The 18,482-nt window shown below is 40.5% G+C and overlaps 1 protein-coding gene across 11 annotated transcripts in view; it reads right to left on the bottom strand.

Annotated features, from left to right (window-relative positions):
• MLIP (muscular LMNA interacting protein) overlaps nucleotides 1–18,482 on the bottom strand; it is a 1,868,253-nt gene that overhangs the window by 1,142,062 nt on the left and 707,709 nt on the right. For all 11 annotated transcript variants that reach the window (XM_078647952.1, XM_078647955.1, XM_078647953.1 and 8 more), the window contains one exon: nucleotides 17,630–17,701. In XM_078647952.1, the coding sequence (XP_078504078.1) occupies nucleotides 17,630–17,701 (72 nt within the window). The remainder of the gene's footprint in view (nucleotides 1–17,629; nucleotides 17,702–18,482) is intronic.

Below are 18,482 nucleotides of genomic sequence, written 5' to 3'. Positions count from 1 at the left end.
CATATTCGAGTGACGATTTCAGCTCGAAATCGTCATTTGCGTTCTGAACCCTTGGCTTCCATTTATGTGTTGCCCTTTACATAGGCCTTAATCCAGCTGAATTCAATTCAGCAAGGACACATACTCCTTAATCGACTTTTCCATGACCTGTGCAAGTTGGAACCATTGCCCCAGGCCGAACTCGTTAGGTCAGTTCCCCTCCCAGTGGCCGAGCAAGATAGCATCAAGGCTCAACAAGCCATAAAACCATTTCAGCGCGCACACCTGCCGTATCTTGCTCACATCTGTGTCTACTCTTTTGCTTCACTTACTTTATGATGGGGAGGTGCCTGTTTTATTGGGGGTCCACCGATATCTGATGAAATGTTGGGCCTTGCCAGGTGATTTGTTATGGGCAGCACGACGTGAAATATGTACATGTCATCATGACTCTGCTTTTCTTAAAATAATCTTTGACTTCACCTAGAAGACTCTGAGTTTCTGTGGTCTGGATCAGGAAGAACCCGAGGTCTCTGGGTGTACCCTGACACCGCTGGGTTACCGGTTCTGTGCCGGTTCTTAAAAACCCAGTACCTCATCGGCACTCAGAATATTAAGAGCGGGGGATGATGACAGGCTGCATTTCACAGCGAGGCAATGCCGAGTGACTTCCCGTGCGCAGGCACTTTGGAGAAACAGATTGTACACGGCAAGCCTAGCCGTGGGGAGGAGCACCATCACGAACTGGTGAGGGACACGACGGCCAGCTCGTGAGACTGCAGTCTTGAACCTTCAGGATTGGACAGTGCAGCGCTTCATATGCCAAACTAAGCCTGCATCATAACCCTGCTACCTACTAAGGTAAACAAAGACTTTAATTGTAAAACGAAGACTCTGACCTTACCAAAGAATTATGTTATAATCGCATGCAAGAACTCAATGTCCCAGTAGTCAATTGTGGGCACGCCCACTGAAGGTGTTTTTTTCAATTTAAATAAAATCAATGAAGAAGCATGCGACTGTCAGTAGCTTGTTTTACTGCCCAGAAGAAGGGATTTGACATCCTGAAACGCGTCGGCACTCAGAATATTAAGAGCGGGGGATGATGACAGGCTGCATTTCACTACGAGGCAATGCCGAGTGACTTCCCGTGCGCAGGCACTTTGGAGAAACATATATATATATATATATATATATATATATATATATATATATATATATATATATATATATATATATATATATATATATATATATTCCAACACGTACCTCTTTCCTAGTCAGGACAGAGAAACGGACACCTTGGTTGAGTGCAAAAAGTTATTAGTTTAATGCTGCCACAAAAAAAAGTTTTGTGGCAGCATTAAACTAATAACTTTTTGCACTCAACCAAGGTGTCCGTTTCTCTGTCCTGACTAGGAAAGAGGTACGTGTTGGAATATTGAGGGGTACCGGTACCCCGTAAACGGACCGCTCCGTTGGACAGCCTCCTGTCCCTACCGGGATCGGTGTGGCATATATATATATATATATATATATATATATATATATACATATATATATATATATATATATATATATATATATTCACTGAAAAAACCATAGGTTATAGACCATATATAGTTAGGAATTTGCATTTACAAAACCTTGAAAATTCACTGAAAAAACGATAGGTTAGAGACCATATATAGTTAGCTGGACATTTTATTGACATAAAACCAATGAAATTCCATATATAGTTAGTTGCACTAACTATATATCGCGCACCCGCAATCCACTGCTGATGATGTCACATATTACATCATTCATGACATGGTCAGTGACATCACTGATGACATCACTGATGACATCTCAAATGACATCACTGATGACATCACTGATGACATCTCAAATGACATCACTGATGACATCTTCTAGTGTCTGTGTGTTTTTGTAAAGTTTAAATATGTTTTACATATTGAAGAATGAGTGGATGTATGGAAGACTGAGTGTGTGTGTGGCTGGCTGGGAGGTGTGTGACTGTGCATATCAAAGTGTACTTGTATCAGTGATTGTATAAGAGAGTAAGTATGTGTTAGTATATGTGTGAAAAGTATGGTGTTCTGTGTTTAACTGTATAGATGAGGAAATCGAAGTGTGATTGATTCTTCACAGGACTGACTAGGTGTATGAGTGCATATGATAGTGTTGTAATAATGAGTGACTGTATGTATGAGTGATTGTATGGGTGAATGAGTGAATGTGTGTGTAGACGTAGGAATCAGTGAGTGCGTATGTAGTAACTGGTATTGGTGTGTCATGATGTCATCAGTGATGTCATTTGAGATGTCATCAGTGATGTCATTTGAGATGTCATCAGTGATGTCACTGAAGTATGGTGTTCTGTGTTTAACTGTATAGATGAGGAAATGGAAGTGTGATTGATTCTTTACAGGACTGACTAGGTGTGTGAGTAACTTCAAGGATGAGTGGCAGTGTGTGAGTGTCTGCATAGGTGTATGAGTGCATATGATAGTGTTGTAATAATGAGTGACTGTATGTATGAGTGATTGTATGGGTGAATGAGTGAATGTGTGTGTAGACGTAGGAATCAGTGAGTGCGTATGTAGTAACTGGTATTGGTGTGTCATGATGTCATCAGTGATGTCATTTGAGATGTCATCAGTGATGTCATCAGTGATGTCATTTGAGATGTCATCAGTGATGTCATCAGTGATGTCACTGACCATGTCATGAATGATGTAATATGTGACATCATCAGCAGTGGATTGCGGGTGCGCGATATATAGTTAGTGCAACTAACTATATATGGAATTTCATTGGTTTTATGTCAATAAAATGTCCAGCTAACTATATATGGTCTCTAACCTATTGTTTTTTCAGTGAATTTTCAAGGTTTTGTAAATGCAAATTCCTAACTATATATGGTCTATAACCTATGGTTTTTTCAGTGAATTTCATTGGTTTTTTAAAAGCTAATATCTATAGCTGTAAAATATATTCTTTATTACGTGACGTATCACGTAGCCACGTGAGACGCCTCATGACGCGTCGCATAACCGTGACGTATCGGCTCTGCAGCGCAAACAAAACCCGTAACGTAAGCGTGCCGGAGCACGCTTACAGATATATATTTTTTTTTAACCTTAATTATACAAAATCCACACGTGCACATATCTTGAGGCCTTGCAAAGGTACATCAAACAAACAGTCCCTACAATTTTGCCAAGTTTGCTGGAAATCTATTCCCTTCATTTTTTTTTACTGTTTCTCTTGGTTTTCCCCTTGTTACGCTTACCGGGACGCTACCCGGTACGTGAACCGGACGCTCCAAAAACACAAGATGGCGGACTCCCGTTACGCTGCCGGTTAGCTGCCCGGTTCGCGTACCGGGAAGCGCCTCTACCGCGAAAAATCGCGGGGGACTTTAATATCCCCCTCATCAATCCTAGGGGGTCAGGAGGGGTTTACCTTGCCCCCTTTCCTTCATTTCCCCCTTCTTTTTTCACCACATCTTGTCTCTCGAACCTACCGAGAGACAAGATGGCGGCCGCTCCGGACTGTTTACAATGTTGACAGCTACGCTGCCGGTTAGCTGCCCGGTGAGCTGCCCGGTGAGCTGCCCGGTGAGCTGCCCGGTTTTTTTTTTATCTTTTGCCCCGCGGGGCACTTTAATATCCCCCTCATCAATCCTAGGGGGTCAGGAGGGGTCTACCTTGCCCCTTTCCTTCATTTCCCCCTTCGTTTTTCACCACATCTTGTCTCTCGATCCTACCGAGAGACAAGAAGGCGGCCGCTCCGGACTGTTTAGAATGTTGACAGACACCGGAGAGCCAATCAGCTTCGCTTCGCAAAGTTCCGTTACGCGTCAGGTACGCGAACCGGGGCGCTAACCGGAGCGCTGTCACAGATATTTATTTTTTTTTAAACGTTAATTTCTCAAAATCCACTGGAGCACATATATTGAGACATAGCAAAGGCACGTCGGGCAAACCATATCTACAATTTTGCCAAGTTTCATGTAAATCTATTCAGCCGTTCAAGCTAAAAGTGAGTCCAACCGCCCTATGGAAAAATGAATGTGAAAAACGCGTTTTGGGACCCCCCTTTTTTCTCGGCCCCCCCTTGACGAAACCCCCCCAAATTTTCAGGGGCTGCTCGGAAACAAAATGTGCCATTTTCCTGAAAATTTCAGCCAATTCCGTCCACAAACGCCAAAGTTATTAGACATAGAATTTTCAGAAATCCCTTAGAGAAAAAATCCTAACTATATATACCCACTGGCTATCGCCAGTAGGTAATATACATATATAAACATATATAATCTGCATATCTATATAAATATAAATGCATGCATACATATACATATGCATGTTATTTACATGAAAGTTTTAAAAACACTAGTAAAAGCAAAGCTAAAAAGCCACCTCATTACAAACAGAATGGCTTTAACTTAAACGAGGGCGAGATCTATTGCATTTTCAATGCTTGTTTACTTTGGTTCTATCAAGAAGGCATTCAGATGTGTCACACATTTGCCATAAATTCTGAATGTTAGCACTCTAGTTGCTCATTAGATCACTGTAGTAAAGCTAGTGCTCACCAGGGAAGTCTGCTGCTAATCATGGTTTGCAGCCATTTTCCCGCATTTTTTATCCCGCAGACTTTCAGTCCGCATACCATTATCCCGCAAGGTCATTGACCTCGCATACCATTATCCCGCATTTTTTCAAAACGCATGTGCATTTATCGCGCATGCCTTTACAAAGAATTACGTTTTAAAGGCATATATGGTAAATGCATTTGCGTTGTGAAAACCACGATGACGAGAGAGGTAAGTGGGTTTGTGTTAATTTTTTCGTGGGTTAGTGATTGTGTAGTGTAGTGTTGTGTAGTGTAGTGTTGTGTTAGTGTAGTGTAGAGTTGTGGTAGTTGTTTAGTGTAGGGTCATGCTGGGGGTAGTGTTTTAGGGTTTAGGGTTGTGTTGTAGTGTTTGCGTAGTGTAGGGTCATGCTGGGGGTAGTGTTTTAGGGTGTAGGGTAGTGTTGTAGTGTTTGCGTAGTGTAGGGTCATGCTGGGGGTAGTGTTTTAGGGTTTTGGGTAGTGTTGTAGTGTTTGCGTAGTGTAGGGTCATGCTGGGGGTAGTGTTTTAGGGTTTAGGGTAGTGTTGTAGTGTTTGCGTAGTGTAGGGTCATGCTGGGGGGTAGTGTTTTAGGGTTTAGGGTAGTGTTGTAGTGTTTGCGTAGTGTAGGGTCATGCTGGGTGTAGTGTTTTAGGGTTTAGGGTAGTGTTGTAGTGTTTGCGTAGTGTAGGGTCATGATGGGGGTAGTGTTTTAGGGTTTAGGGTAGTGTTGTAGTGTTTGCGTAGTGTAGGGTCATGCTGGGGTGTAGTGTTTTAGGGTTTAGGGTAGTGTTGTAGTGTTTGCTTAGTGTAGGGTCATGGTGGGGGTAGTGTTTTAGGGTTTAGGGTAGTGTTGTAGTGTTTGCGTAGTGTAGGGTCATGCTGGGGGTAGTGTTTTAGGGTTTAGGGTAGTGTTGTAGTGTTTGCGTAGTGTGGGGCTATGCTGGGGGTTGTGTTTTAGGGTTTAGGGTAGTGTTGTAGTGTTTGCGTAGTGGAGGGTCATGCTGGGGGTAGTGTTTTAGGGTTTAGGGTAGTGTTGTAGTGTTTGCGTAGTGTAGGGTCATGCTGGGGGTAGTGTTTTAGGGTTTAGGGTAGTGTTGTAGTGTTTGCGTAGTGTAGGGTCATGCTGGGGGTAGTGTTTTAGGGTTTAGGGTAGTGTTGTAGTGTTTGCGTAGTGTAGGGTCATGCTGGGGGTAGTGTTTTAGGGTTTAGGGTAGTGTTGTAGTGTTTGCGTAGTGTAGGGTCATGCTGGGGTGTAGTGTTTTAGGGTTTTGGGTAGTGTTGTAGTGTTTGCGTAGTGTAGGGTCATGCTGGGGGTAGTGTTTTAGGGTTTAGGGTAGTGTTGTAATGTTTGCGTAGTGTAGGGTCATGCTGGGGGTAGTGTTTTAGGGTTTAGGGTAGTGTTGTAGTGTTTGCGTAGTGTAGGGTCATGCTGGGGTGTAATGTTTTAGGGTTTTGGGTAGTGTTGTAGTGTTTGCGTAGTGTAGGGTCATGCTGGGGGTAGTGTTTTAGGGTTTAGGGTAGTGTTGTAGTGTTTGCGTAGTGTAGGGTCATGCTGGGGGTAGTGTTTTAGGGTTTAGAGTAGTGTTGTAGTGTTTGTGTAGTGTAGGGTCATGCTGGGGGTAGTGTTTTAGGGTTTAGGGTAGTGTTGTAGTGTTTGCGTAGTGTAGGGTCATGCTGGGGTGTAGTGTTTTAGGGTTTTGCGTAGTGTTGTAGTGTTTGCGTAGTGTAGGGTCATGCTGGGGGTAGTGTTTTAGGGTTTAGGGTAGTGTTGTAGTGTTTGCGTAGTGTAGGGTCATGCTGGGGTGTAGAGTTTTAGGGTTTAGGGTTGTGTTGTAGTGTTTGTGTAGTGTAGGGTCATGCTGGGGGTAGTGTTTTAGGGTTTAGGGTAGTGTTGTAGTGTTTGTATAGTGTAGGGTCATGCTGGGGGTAGTGTTTTAGGGTTTAGGGTTGTGTTGTAGTGTTTGTGTAGTGTAGGGTCATGCTGGGGGTAGTGTTTTAGGGTTTAGGGTAGTGTTGTAGTGTTTGCGTAGTGTAGGGTCATGCTGGGGTGTAGTGTTTTAGGGTTTTGGGTAGTGTTGTAGTGTTTGCGTAGTGTAGGGTCATGCTGGGGGTAGTGGTTTAGGGTAGTGTTGTAGTGTTTGTGTAGTGTAGGGTCATGCTGGGGGTAGTGTTTTAGGGTTTAGGGTAGTGTTGTACTGTTTGTGTAGTGTAGGGTGATGCTGGGGGTAGTGTTTTAGGGTTTAGGGTAGTTTATTTGTTTAGTGTATGCTAAAGGCATATTCGTTCTAAAAGTTTTAGTTTTTTTAATTTGCGGCCTAATAGTACATGCAGGATTTTTTTTGCGGACTGATGGTATGCGGGATTTCGTCATATATTCGCTAATCATACTTTCTATGGCAAAATGAACCCCCTCATTTTGTTCCTTTTTAAATTAAATGTTTTAAGAGTTACCACTTTATTCCAATCAAGATGGCTTCAGGTGTGCCATACCTTTGTAATAAGTAGGACTGTTAGCACTCTAGTTGTTCTTTAGAACACTCTGGGACATTCTGTCATTGGGCTATAGTTGGGCTACATCTGGCTGATATTTGGGCTACATTTGTTTTTTTTTGTCTCTGGTGGCCATCTTTGGGCTACATTGGGTTACATTGGGCTACATTTGGGCTCCAACATATATATAGCCCAATGTAGCCCAATATATATTTTTCAAAGTTAATTTTCGTAAAAACCACTGGAGCCTATATCTTGAGACATAGCAAAGGCACATCGGGCTACCAGTCCCTACAATTTTGCCAAGTTTGGTGTAAATCCATTCAGCCGTTCGGGCTAAAAGTGAGGCCAACCGCCCTATGGAAAATTGCATGGGAAAAACACGTTTTGGGACCCCCCTTTTTTCTCGGCCCCCCCTTGACGAAACCCCCCCCCCCAAATTTTCAGGAGCTGCTCAGAAACAAAATGTTCCATTTTCCTGAAAATTTCAGCCAATTCTGTCCTCAAACGCCAAAGTTATTCGACATAGAATTTTCAAAAATCCCATAGGAAAAAAATCCTAACTATATATACCTACTGGCTATCGCCAGTAGGTAATATATATATATATATAATACCAATTCCGAATCTCTTTTAAGAATTGACACCGACACAGGGGTAGCTTGGCAATTTCGACTCTGCTTTAATCTATATACGCTGTTACGCATTAATATATATCTATATATATATTCACTGAAAAAACCATAGGTTATACACCATATATAGTTAGGAATTAGCATTTAAAAAACCTTATTTTACTCACACAAACCAATGAAATTCCATATATAGTTAGTTGTACTAACTATATATCGCGCACCCGCAATCCACTGCTGATCATGTCACATATTACATCATTCATGACATGGTCAGTGACATCACTGATGACATCACTGATGACATCTCAAATGACATCACTGATGACATCACTGATGACATCTCAAATGACATCACTGATGACATCACTGATGACATCTCATTTGACATTACTGATCACATCACAGATGACATCATTCATGTGATAATACGATGAACCTCTTCAGACTCTAATATAACCTTAGATACACTCAGTGTAAACAGACACTCACAGACTGTCACTCATCCATGGAGTTACTTACACACCTAGTCAGTCATGCAAAGAATCAATCACACCTCCATTTTCACAACTATACAGTTATACACACCTTACTTATTCAAACATATACTAAAACATATTTACTCACTTATACAATCCTGGATACAAGTGCACAATGATCCATACAGCCACTCACACATTCACTGGCTCTTATGCACAGTTATTTATATATGTCAACTCTCACATGTACTGTATTTTACATATGTACTTACTTTGACATGTAGCACTGAGATATCTATTCACTCACCAATACAGTCATGCACACAGTCAACCGCCCATACAGCTGTTTCCACATGCACTTTTGAACCCATACATCTATGCACAGTCATACACCTCCCAGCCACCCACACACACACTCAGTCTCCCATACAAATGCTTGGGCAACCAATCAATAACCCATATAGTTACTCATATAGCTACTGATCAACACATGCAGCAGTTTACAGAACAACAGACAAAATGATGCACAAATTAAGACAGTTTAGTCACTAACCCATGCACTCAGTGAGACACATTTAATCACTCACTCATACAGTCAGTCACGCACCTACTAAATCCTTCATCCAGACACTTATACATCCACTCATTCTTAAATATGTAAGACATATTTTAACTTTACAGAAAAATACAGTCACTGGATGTTGTCATCAGTGATGTCATCAGTGATGTCATCAGTGATGTCATCAGTGATGTCATTTGAGATGTCATCAGTGATGTCATCAGTGATGTCACTGACCATGTCATGAATGATGTAATATGTGACATGATCAGCAGTGGATTGCGGGTGCGCGATATATAGTTAGTACAACTAACTATATATGGAATTTCATTGGTTTTGTGTGAGTAAAATAAGGTTTTTTAAATGCTAATTCCTAACTATATATGGTGTATAACCTATGGTTTTTTCAGTGAATTTTCAAGGTTTTGTAAATGCTAATTCCTAACTATATATGGTCTATAACCTATGGTTTTTTCAGTGAATTTCATTGTTTTTTTAAAAGCTAATATCTATAGCTGTAAAATGTATTCTTCTTTAAATCCAAAAATATATTTTATATGTTTATTAATAATTTTTTTTAAATATTTTTTTTGTTTCACTCCCGGTCCGCGAACCGGGAAGCTTTCCGTTAGCTCAAATTGATGCCGCGACCCGGTCCGCGAACCGGTAAGAAATCAACATAGTGACGGTATCGCGTTGCCGCGTAATGCGTCTTATGACGTACTGCGTTAGCGCACCCGGAAGTGCCCCGGGGCGCGGACCGAGGCGCGAAACGCAGCTCTCCGGAAGCGATCCGCGTCGCGTCGCGAAAGCGCGATGTATCGCGTTTCCGCGTAATGCGTCTTGTGACGTACCGCGTTAGCGCACCCGGAAGTGTCCCGGGGCGCGGACCGAGGCGCGAAGCTCAGCGACCCGGAAGCTAACCGGGGCGCGTTCCGCAGCGCGTAACATGAGCGTGAGAGGTCATGTGACTTGTTAATAAAACTTTTCATTGGTTCATTTCACTTTTGGTTTCATAATGATGTAAGGCTAGGTCAGGTGACCTAAAAATAACACTTTTCATTGGTTGAGAAGTATTGTTTTTCCCAAATGATGAAAACCCCTCCTTCTTTCCTCACTCTGACTTTCATCATTGTGAGAGGAAGACCTTTATTACTATATCAGAAATGGCTTCAGTAGTTGCTTCAGCTGGTGGACCCCCACCACCACCTCCACCTCCTCATGGGAAGAGAGGACCACCTCCCCAGGTGATGACCAACACTGAGGAGGAAGAGGAAGAAATGGATGAAGAGGAGGGAGAAGAACCACAGTTCTTAGAAGAAGTGCCCCGGGTTTCCCATAAGAAAGCCAGTTTCATCTGGCAGTTTTATTCGATCCCTCCTGGCCAAAAAAAAGTGAATGCGAGGTATGTCACCTGCCTCATCTGTAAAGAAAAATTATCCAGAGGGACGGATAAGAAATATAGTTATGGCAACCATACTATGCACAGGCACATGACAAGGAAGCATCCACTCAATTATAGCCGGGCGGAAATACGGGATTTGCAGGAAAATCCAAGATCAACTCCTGTGGCCAGATCAAGAATATCCATTTCATTGACACCAGCAGAGGCACGGGAAACTGTGCCAAACATACAAGAAAATTTTGGCCACATGATCCACACTTGTATGCACTGTCGTGCGTTGTTAGCATGTGGCAATATGAGCATAAATGCTATCAACCTGGCGTATGAACACCATAATTGCCCTAACCGCCCCCAGTAATTTTTTTTTGCTCCTGTTGAGCCCTTTTCAATGCCTGTTTTTTGTTGTTTCCCCCCCCAAAAAAAAACCAAAAAAAATATAAAATCGTTCAAAAAATACAAAAAAAACAAAAAATGTTCAAAAAATAAAAAAAAATATATAAAACAACAAAAATATTTAAAAAAAAGTTCTTTTCAGAACTACCGTCCCTTTCAAAAAAAATTGCTAGAATGTTTAGCACTCTGGCAAGCTCTATTTCTTTTGGTTCGCTTCCCGGTTAGCTTCCCGGTACGCGGACCGGGAGCTAACCCCAAAATTTTTTTTTTTTTAAAAAGAGTAAGTATAAGGAAAGTAAACAGAGAGTGATGTTAAAAGAAAGACAGCTATATATATCTTTTTTTAAACGTTAATTTCTCAAAATCCACTGGAGCACATATATTGAGACCTACAAAAGGCACATCGGGCTACCAGTCCCTACAATTTTGCCAAGTTTCATGCAAATCCATTCAGCCGTTCGGGCTAAAAGTGAGGCCAACCGCCCTATGGAAAACTCAATGTTAAAAACACGTTTTGGGACCCCCCTTTTTTCTCGACCCCCCCCTGGACGAACCCCCCCAAATTTCCAGGGGCTGCTCAGAAACAAAATGTTCCATTTTCCAGAAAATTTCAGCCAATTCCGTCCACAAACGCCAAAGTTATTAGACATAGAATTTTCAAAAATCCCACAATCACAATAATAAATAATTGCTTAAAAAATAAAAAAATAAAAAAAATAATCAACAAAACCAACAATCAATTAACATACAGTATTTGAAAAGTCTATCATTCATTTTTCATTGCAGTACGCTGCCCAGAACGCTTCCCGGTTCGCGGACCGGGCGCTACCCACACAAAAAAAACAAAAAAAATGTTTTGTTTTTTTTGCCCCGCGGGGCCCTTTTAAAACCTCCACATTAAACCTAGGGGGTCAGGGAGGATCTAGTATGCCCCCTTATGGTTATTTCCCCCTTTGTTTTGGCCTCCTCTTGTCTCTCAATCCTACCAAGAGACAAGATGGCGGCCGCTCCGGACTGTTTAGAATGTTGACAGACACCGGAGAGCCAATCAGCTTCGCTACGCGAAGTTCCGGTACGCTTAAGGTCCGCGGACCGGAGCGCTGCCCAGAGCGCGCTTACAGATATATATCTTTTTTTAAACGTTAATTTCTCAAAATCCACTGGAGCACATATATTGAGACCTACAAAAGGCACATCGGGCTACCAGTCCCTACAATTTTGCCAAGTTTCATGCAAATCCATTCAGCCGTTCGGGCTAAAAGTGAGGCCAACCGCCCTATGGAAAACTCAATGTTAAAAACACGTTTTGGGACCCCCCTTTTTTCTCGACCCCCCCCTGGACGAACCCCCCCCAAATTTCCAGGGGCTGCTCAGAAACAAAATGTTCCATTTTCCAGAAAATTTCAGCCAATTCCGTCCACAAACGCCAAAGTTATTAGACATAGAATTTTCAAAAATCCCATAGAGAAAAAATCCTAACTATATATACCTACTGGCGACCGCCAGTAGGTAATATATATATATATATATATATATATATATATATATATCATGTTTTCATCATTGTGATTCTCTTTGCAAAATTCATCTTTTTCAACCGAACACCTGCCAATAAACTCTTTTGTTAGTCAAAGGCTTCACATTTCTTTTTCAGAGAAACATAGTCATGTAAAAATGTAATCAAGTGTTGACTACTTCAAGAGAGAAAATAATTGAAAATATGTGAGGCAAGCTGGTGCGCATACTACTGAGTGCTATTGAAGGATAATTGGTAATTTCCGGATTTATTAAATTCTAAATTGAATTGCGTAGCGGGAATTACGTGTTAACAATTAACACCTTGATTTATGACATGGTGCAGGTGGTCAAAAGTCCATGAAAAAGAAATCCTTTTGTAACATGTTTAACGAAGTTCAACATACAGCTAGCTGACTTACTACCTATATAGTGGTAGCAAATGTAATTTCAGCAATCCAAATTGTCATTTCAGAGTTTTTGGTTGCAGCGTGTATTTAAAAATAAGACAGGGGTGTTACATACTTCTTGTCAGTTGTTTTCAGTGCAGCAAATACACTTTAACCGTCTTCAAATACATTTAGCTGCTTCGAAATCTTAACCATAAGTTAAAATAAAATGAAACACGTATGGTTATAACTATGAACAACTGTAATCGCATGATTCTGTTGCATTTCTAGGGAAGATAGGTGTTCCAGATTCTGACTTGTAAATTCACGATTGATGATTGACGTAAAGAGTTTACTTTTTAGAGCAGTAGTGTATGCAGATACATATGTGTTGGACAGTTCCTATTTCCTACATGAAATGTACTTCATTTTATACTATTCAATATGTTTTTGACGTAGTCATGCGCAGTGCCAGAAGGCGAAAGTATTGATGTGGCTATTGAACTGCAGTCCTCGAGAGGTAATAGCTCGATGTATCATATCTCGCTGACGGCCCTCACGCGCAGAACCTGCCGAACGTGCTGCACAAGTTCAAGGTAGGATGCATCTCAGAAAGGTGCAGGCGCCCCCCCTAAACCACATCTTACTCTAGCCGAGGTTGGACTCGGGAAGAGCTCAATGTTTTTGCTTAATCGATGTCTATTCAGGCAAGCCCAGCTGCTGCTGCTCTCACGGTATTTTTGATTTTAGAATGCCTGTTCTTCAAGAAGGGTTTATATTAGCCCATTGTGCCATTCGCATTTAAAAGGCTGTCTTTGCCCATCTCACCTGCTAGGCTGTTTAACCCCGGTATGCCCACTGGCACTATAACTTTTCATAGCATAAGAAATTCCTGGATTTTCAACTAACAGAATGTTGCATTGTGGGCTTGCGTTTCGCTTTTAACTCTTTCATAATGGGCTCAAAACCCTATCATTCAAAGTACAGCTGTCTAAAATGTCAGAATGGCCTAAACGTGGTATACACAGCATGGAGCCACTTCTCAGCTATGATTTAACATTTTACAAAGTGGTGTACTCCATTTCAAAAACTGCTTGAGTCACATATAACACTAAAAGTAAACTCTGCTAGCATATTTGTTGGGCTTCACTCATGTGTGCACTTTGTGCTCTTAAACAAGAATTGCCTATAAAACTAATTTTCCCTTTGGTATTACGGAAAGTTTTATACCCAACTTCAACAGCACACACTTCCTAACAATTAGAATAAGTAACAGGCAGCTGGGTGTAGTAGAAGGAACTTCACACAAATAATTCCCAAATACAGAATAGGCAGAGCACTAAACATGGTGTGAAAAGAGTTAAAGCAGTGTTGTAAGGTTTCTGTAAACAAAAATAAACGTTCAACAAGTAAAAATCTCATGGAAGAAACAGACAAATCTCTTGTGAATTACCATATATTCATGAACTCATATAGAAAATGAACTCTCACTTACATTATGTGGTATGCTTCATTAGGGCGGTTCTATATCTAGTACTGAGAAGCACCCAAGAGTACTACTATTCACTGTCTAGTCTCCTATGTGTGAGTTCCTTCGTTTACTTAAGAGTATGTTCCTCTGAATAACATTTATGTTCTCTCTTTATTAAACTGTGAGTCTATAATACAAGTGTGTGTGGGTGAGCTAAAAATGTGTTTTACTGATAGTCCCCAAATGCGAGAATAAAAACAGGAGGCTAGAGCAACTGACCCTGCTTCTCTTTTCTATCCAAATGTTTTGGAGCTCATATATTGCCCCCAAAAGTGAAAGCGCCTTCTTCAGGCCTATAAGTATCACAAGCCAAATATCGTGAAATAGCCACTGGTTCATAAGGCATGTTATGTAAGTGCATTCATAATATCCTTTTTTAATGAAAGAGTGGGCAACAACATTAAAACACTCCTTTTTCATAGAACCGATACACCTTCGACATAAACTGGCAAATGTCTATCCTTCAGAGGATGGATGCAGAGGATAGATGTGCCTAGGGCCTCAGCAGGGCAAACTCTCTAAATATCAGAACATTTACAAATCAGAAAGCAGCAGTGCTTTGATTCGTTATACAACTGGTATAAGATGGCAGCAGCAAAGCAAGTTTCCCTCACTCACAGAACATAGCAAGTGCAATTTCGATTCCTTGTAAAAAAGAATCAACATGGCAGATTAGTACAAGCTATCATCACTCACAGATCATGTACATTTAGAGAATAAGTGACATGTACCTCACAGAGGTATTGCTGGAGTTGGTGCTCAACTCACTGAAGGGAGCACGTAGTTCGGTGAATTAAAGCAGTGGTTCCCAAACATTTTAGATCCACGACCCACTTTTAGAACAACAAACTTCCCTGACCCATCTACTCATAAAGGACACGAGTGGGTAATTTTTTTATGTATCTAGGACAGGGTGTGGTAGTGCATTGTCATTTATAAACAGCACATATTCAACTGAAATGGCCACTACCTTTTGCAAAGACACAAAGATTTACTGCTAAAACTATATAGCATTCAAATGATAATGTGTGAGACTCGGGTTTCTGTGAATTTTTATCATGGGTGCATCACCAATTGAAGTGTTTTGATTTGTTTTGACCCAATTTCAATTTCTGTTAGCAGCACACTTCAGAATTACAAAATAAATGTGCTTCATGTTTGCTTTCCTAACTACTAACTGCATATAGTTAATTTACAGGCACTTACATGTTGTTTAAAATGACACCCTACAGCATTTCCTTTCACACTAAATGTAATGCAGCAAGATTGTCACACAATTCACTTGAAAAATGCCTGTCACTTTGCAGTCAGGGAAAGAAAAGTAACAACAATTCTATGCTCAAATAATGCGTAGCAATTTATCCGAAGAAAGAGTCAGACATTTTGACCTATGTCTTTGATGCACTAGCAAATTTGTCAAGATAAAAACAGAATTAAAAAACATCTTTATTGCTCAGACTTTCCTAACCCACCAAAAATCAGCTTGTGACATACCTGTGGATCATGACCCACAGTTTTGGAAATGCTGATTTAGAGTATATGCAAGATCTGGCACTGTTCTCACTTAGGTGATATACCACATCAGCATTTTGATGTCCCTATTGCTGTCATTCAGACTCAAGCGGTGTTTGTGGTGATTCTTTGGTTTTTTCCATATTGAGAAGATGCGTTATTTGGAGCATTATAGACCGATTTTAAATAACTATACTAAAGGAAGGCAAACAGGCGCAAACCTGCTTCTAAAGGTGTGTAAGTGCATCCGCACCAGATCCTATGTAATCCCTGCCTGAGTGCTGCACCTATTCAAAATGTTGGGGGTCACAACTGTCACATCTTGATGCTCCTGTCAGCAAATGCCCATCTTAACCCGATGCAGTCAGAAAAGTCGATCTATCCTGCTTAGATGAATACTTTGCCTTCACTGAAAGTAATCATTTGCTGTAATGATCCCACACCACGAAGGGTGAGTTTCTACTTCATCTAAAAAATGTTTATATATATTTCAAAGTGATAGGACAGGTGGGAGATGCAAAGCCAGGCTGGCACATTATTCACAAGTTAATATGGATAGCTTTATATATCATAACTTCCAGGTTCTTCTCAGGGCTTACTCTCATATAAAAATGCCTGGTTCTCGTGTAAAGCACTCTAGTGCCCTTGGGCCAAGTTCGCGCTTTAAAAAAAACCTACAGAAATAAATAAATACAATACCGTCACTGAGACAACAAAACACTAACAGACCAATTTCCATAGGCTTGAACTGCAAACAATAGCCCCCCTATCCCCCCACTTCACTCCCCTTGACTACGTTTAACCCATGTTTCTGAAATCTAATATATAATTTGAATGCCTCAACCTCGGTTGAATCAGTACAAGGACATACATAATCCAAAATTAATTAAATTATGTTCCTAACATAGTAGAACTGTTGCTGGCCTAATCGAGTTATGTCTTTGCTTTACCAAAACAATGCTAAGTGCTACAAAGTACTGCAGACAATTCAAAACCATTGGTGTCTATAAACAAGACAATGTCAAAAATATTTAGTTAAAATGGTATAATTTCAAAATATGTTCTTTTGTAATAAATATATGTAAGCTTCTAGAATATAAATTACTAGTTAAAACAATACAGTCACTAATGCGGAAATAATAGACGATCGAACATTAATGCATCATAAATATAATGTTATTTAGGTTGTTTTGATAAAAATATGTTCATGTAGTGTTATGTTGTATGGGAATCTTAACAACGCTTATACTTTATAATTTGAGCACATTACATATTTCACTGTGTACCACATTCTTGGGGACTTTTTTAGTCCATTAGTGCTCGCGTTGCAAATACCACCAGTGGCATTAGATAAATAAAATCTGTTCACAATTTCTGGTGTAATGTGATCAGATGAGTTTGCATCGTACCTTATGAAATATTTTTATTTGGTGCTACTAGTGACACCAACAGTTGCCATACGTCTGATGATGATGGGTTTGGCGTTACGTGATCTCCATTTCTTCATTTCCAGCTGTATTATTGGGACACTTTAACTTTAGTATTTCACAGTATTTTGATTGCACCTATAAATGCTGCTTTTAAAAAATGTCGCCAAGCTCTGATGCATAAATCAGACACTTTCTGTATGATGCAATTCATATATATATATATATATATATAGACGACATTATAAGCATGACGAAATATTAGATAACAACTTTCCTTTTCTTTCAAGTTTAGAGTCAAACATGCCTAAATAAACCAAGTAGAACTACCCAGTGCAAAATGGATCAGCCAATGTTTTGTTGCCATGCTGCTTTTGGATGTCACATGGTGTAGGGTGTGCTTGTCAACATCTACAGAATAATACAATCTTGGTTTTTCTGGGAAGTCATAACGCATTTGTTCGAGCAGAATTATCATATGATGATTTTCACTGGGGTCTATTTATACGTGTTGTCATTTTGAAGCCAGACACACGTTTGTTTATTGTGTGGAGGGTGAACACGTCCATTTCTAGTCACGCTATAATGAGGCTAGCTGTGATTTCTTTCCTCCACCGGTCATAATGGTCTCAATACAAAAATATCCCAACACAGGTGACGCCATAAATTAAATGTGATAATGAAAACGTCTCACCTTCTTTGAGGTAATGATACTCAATGGGCTGTTTTCACGCACGACTCTGACCTCGGTCTGCTTTCCAAAGTTCTTTGGGAATTAAAAGAGAGAAAACGCAGTTAGAAATGCGTGCGGGACAACACATGCCATTTTAAATGAGCAATGAGACGTCGTTTGGATCCTAAATGTGTGATCTATCTGTATGCGTGCGCGTGGGCGCCGAGGAATGTTTGACACAAGAAGATATTGTTAAAATTTGCGTTGAGGCTGTCTGTTTGCAAAGCTATTCCGTTTATTAAAGCTTTCAGCTTCTTCTTAAAGCGCCTGCTCAACCTGATATTTTAAGAACAAAAAAGTTCTTCCTAAAATCTTTCATAAGCAATGTACAATTCGAACGCAGTATTGCTCGCGGAACAAAAGGTACCCCTTGCACTGGTAATAACTCAAAAGTACATTCATTTTTAGTTAGTTTCAGATTGTCCTGCCTGAATGAGCTTTTAACTACTGCTGATTTGATTTCCTTTTGACAAAGTGACTTTTCCTTGTGCTAATCTTGATTGTGACCCCTGAAGACTGAGCTATTAAATCAACATCCTTCATGCAGAGTTCAAAGAAGCGCTTGGATAAGAGGACGCTCGCGACTACTGTTTCATTGCAAAAAAAGATTAAGACCTCAGCAGCAGGAAAAATGAAGTCTGGACCTGGAAAGTGCAAACCGTTTCGTGCATTCATTTTAACAAAGTATCATTATTTGATAGTAAAATGACTCTGTGACACACAACATTGGAAATGAGGTCAGGATTTGCCATTAAAATTCAAGACGAAGTACGACGGATCTGTGAGTTAAACGCTTGCCACTGACCTCTGCATG

The sequence above is a fragment of the Lissotriton helveticus genome, chromosome 6 (assembly GCF_964261635.1).
Source record: "Lissotriton helveticus chromosome 6, aLisHel1.1, whole genome shotgun sequence".
Classification (NCBI taxonomy): domain Eukaryota; kingdom Metazoa; phylum Chordata; class Amphibia; order Caudata; family Salamandridae; genus Lissotriton; species Lissotriton helveticus.
The sequence above is the reverse complement of the archived record's forward strand: the minus strand, read 5'-3'. Positions and strand labels throughout refer to the sequence as shown.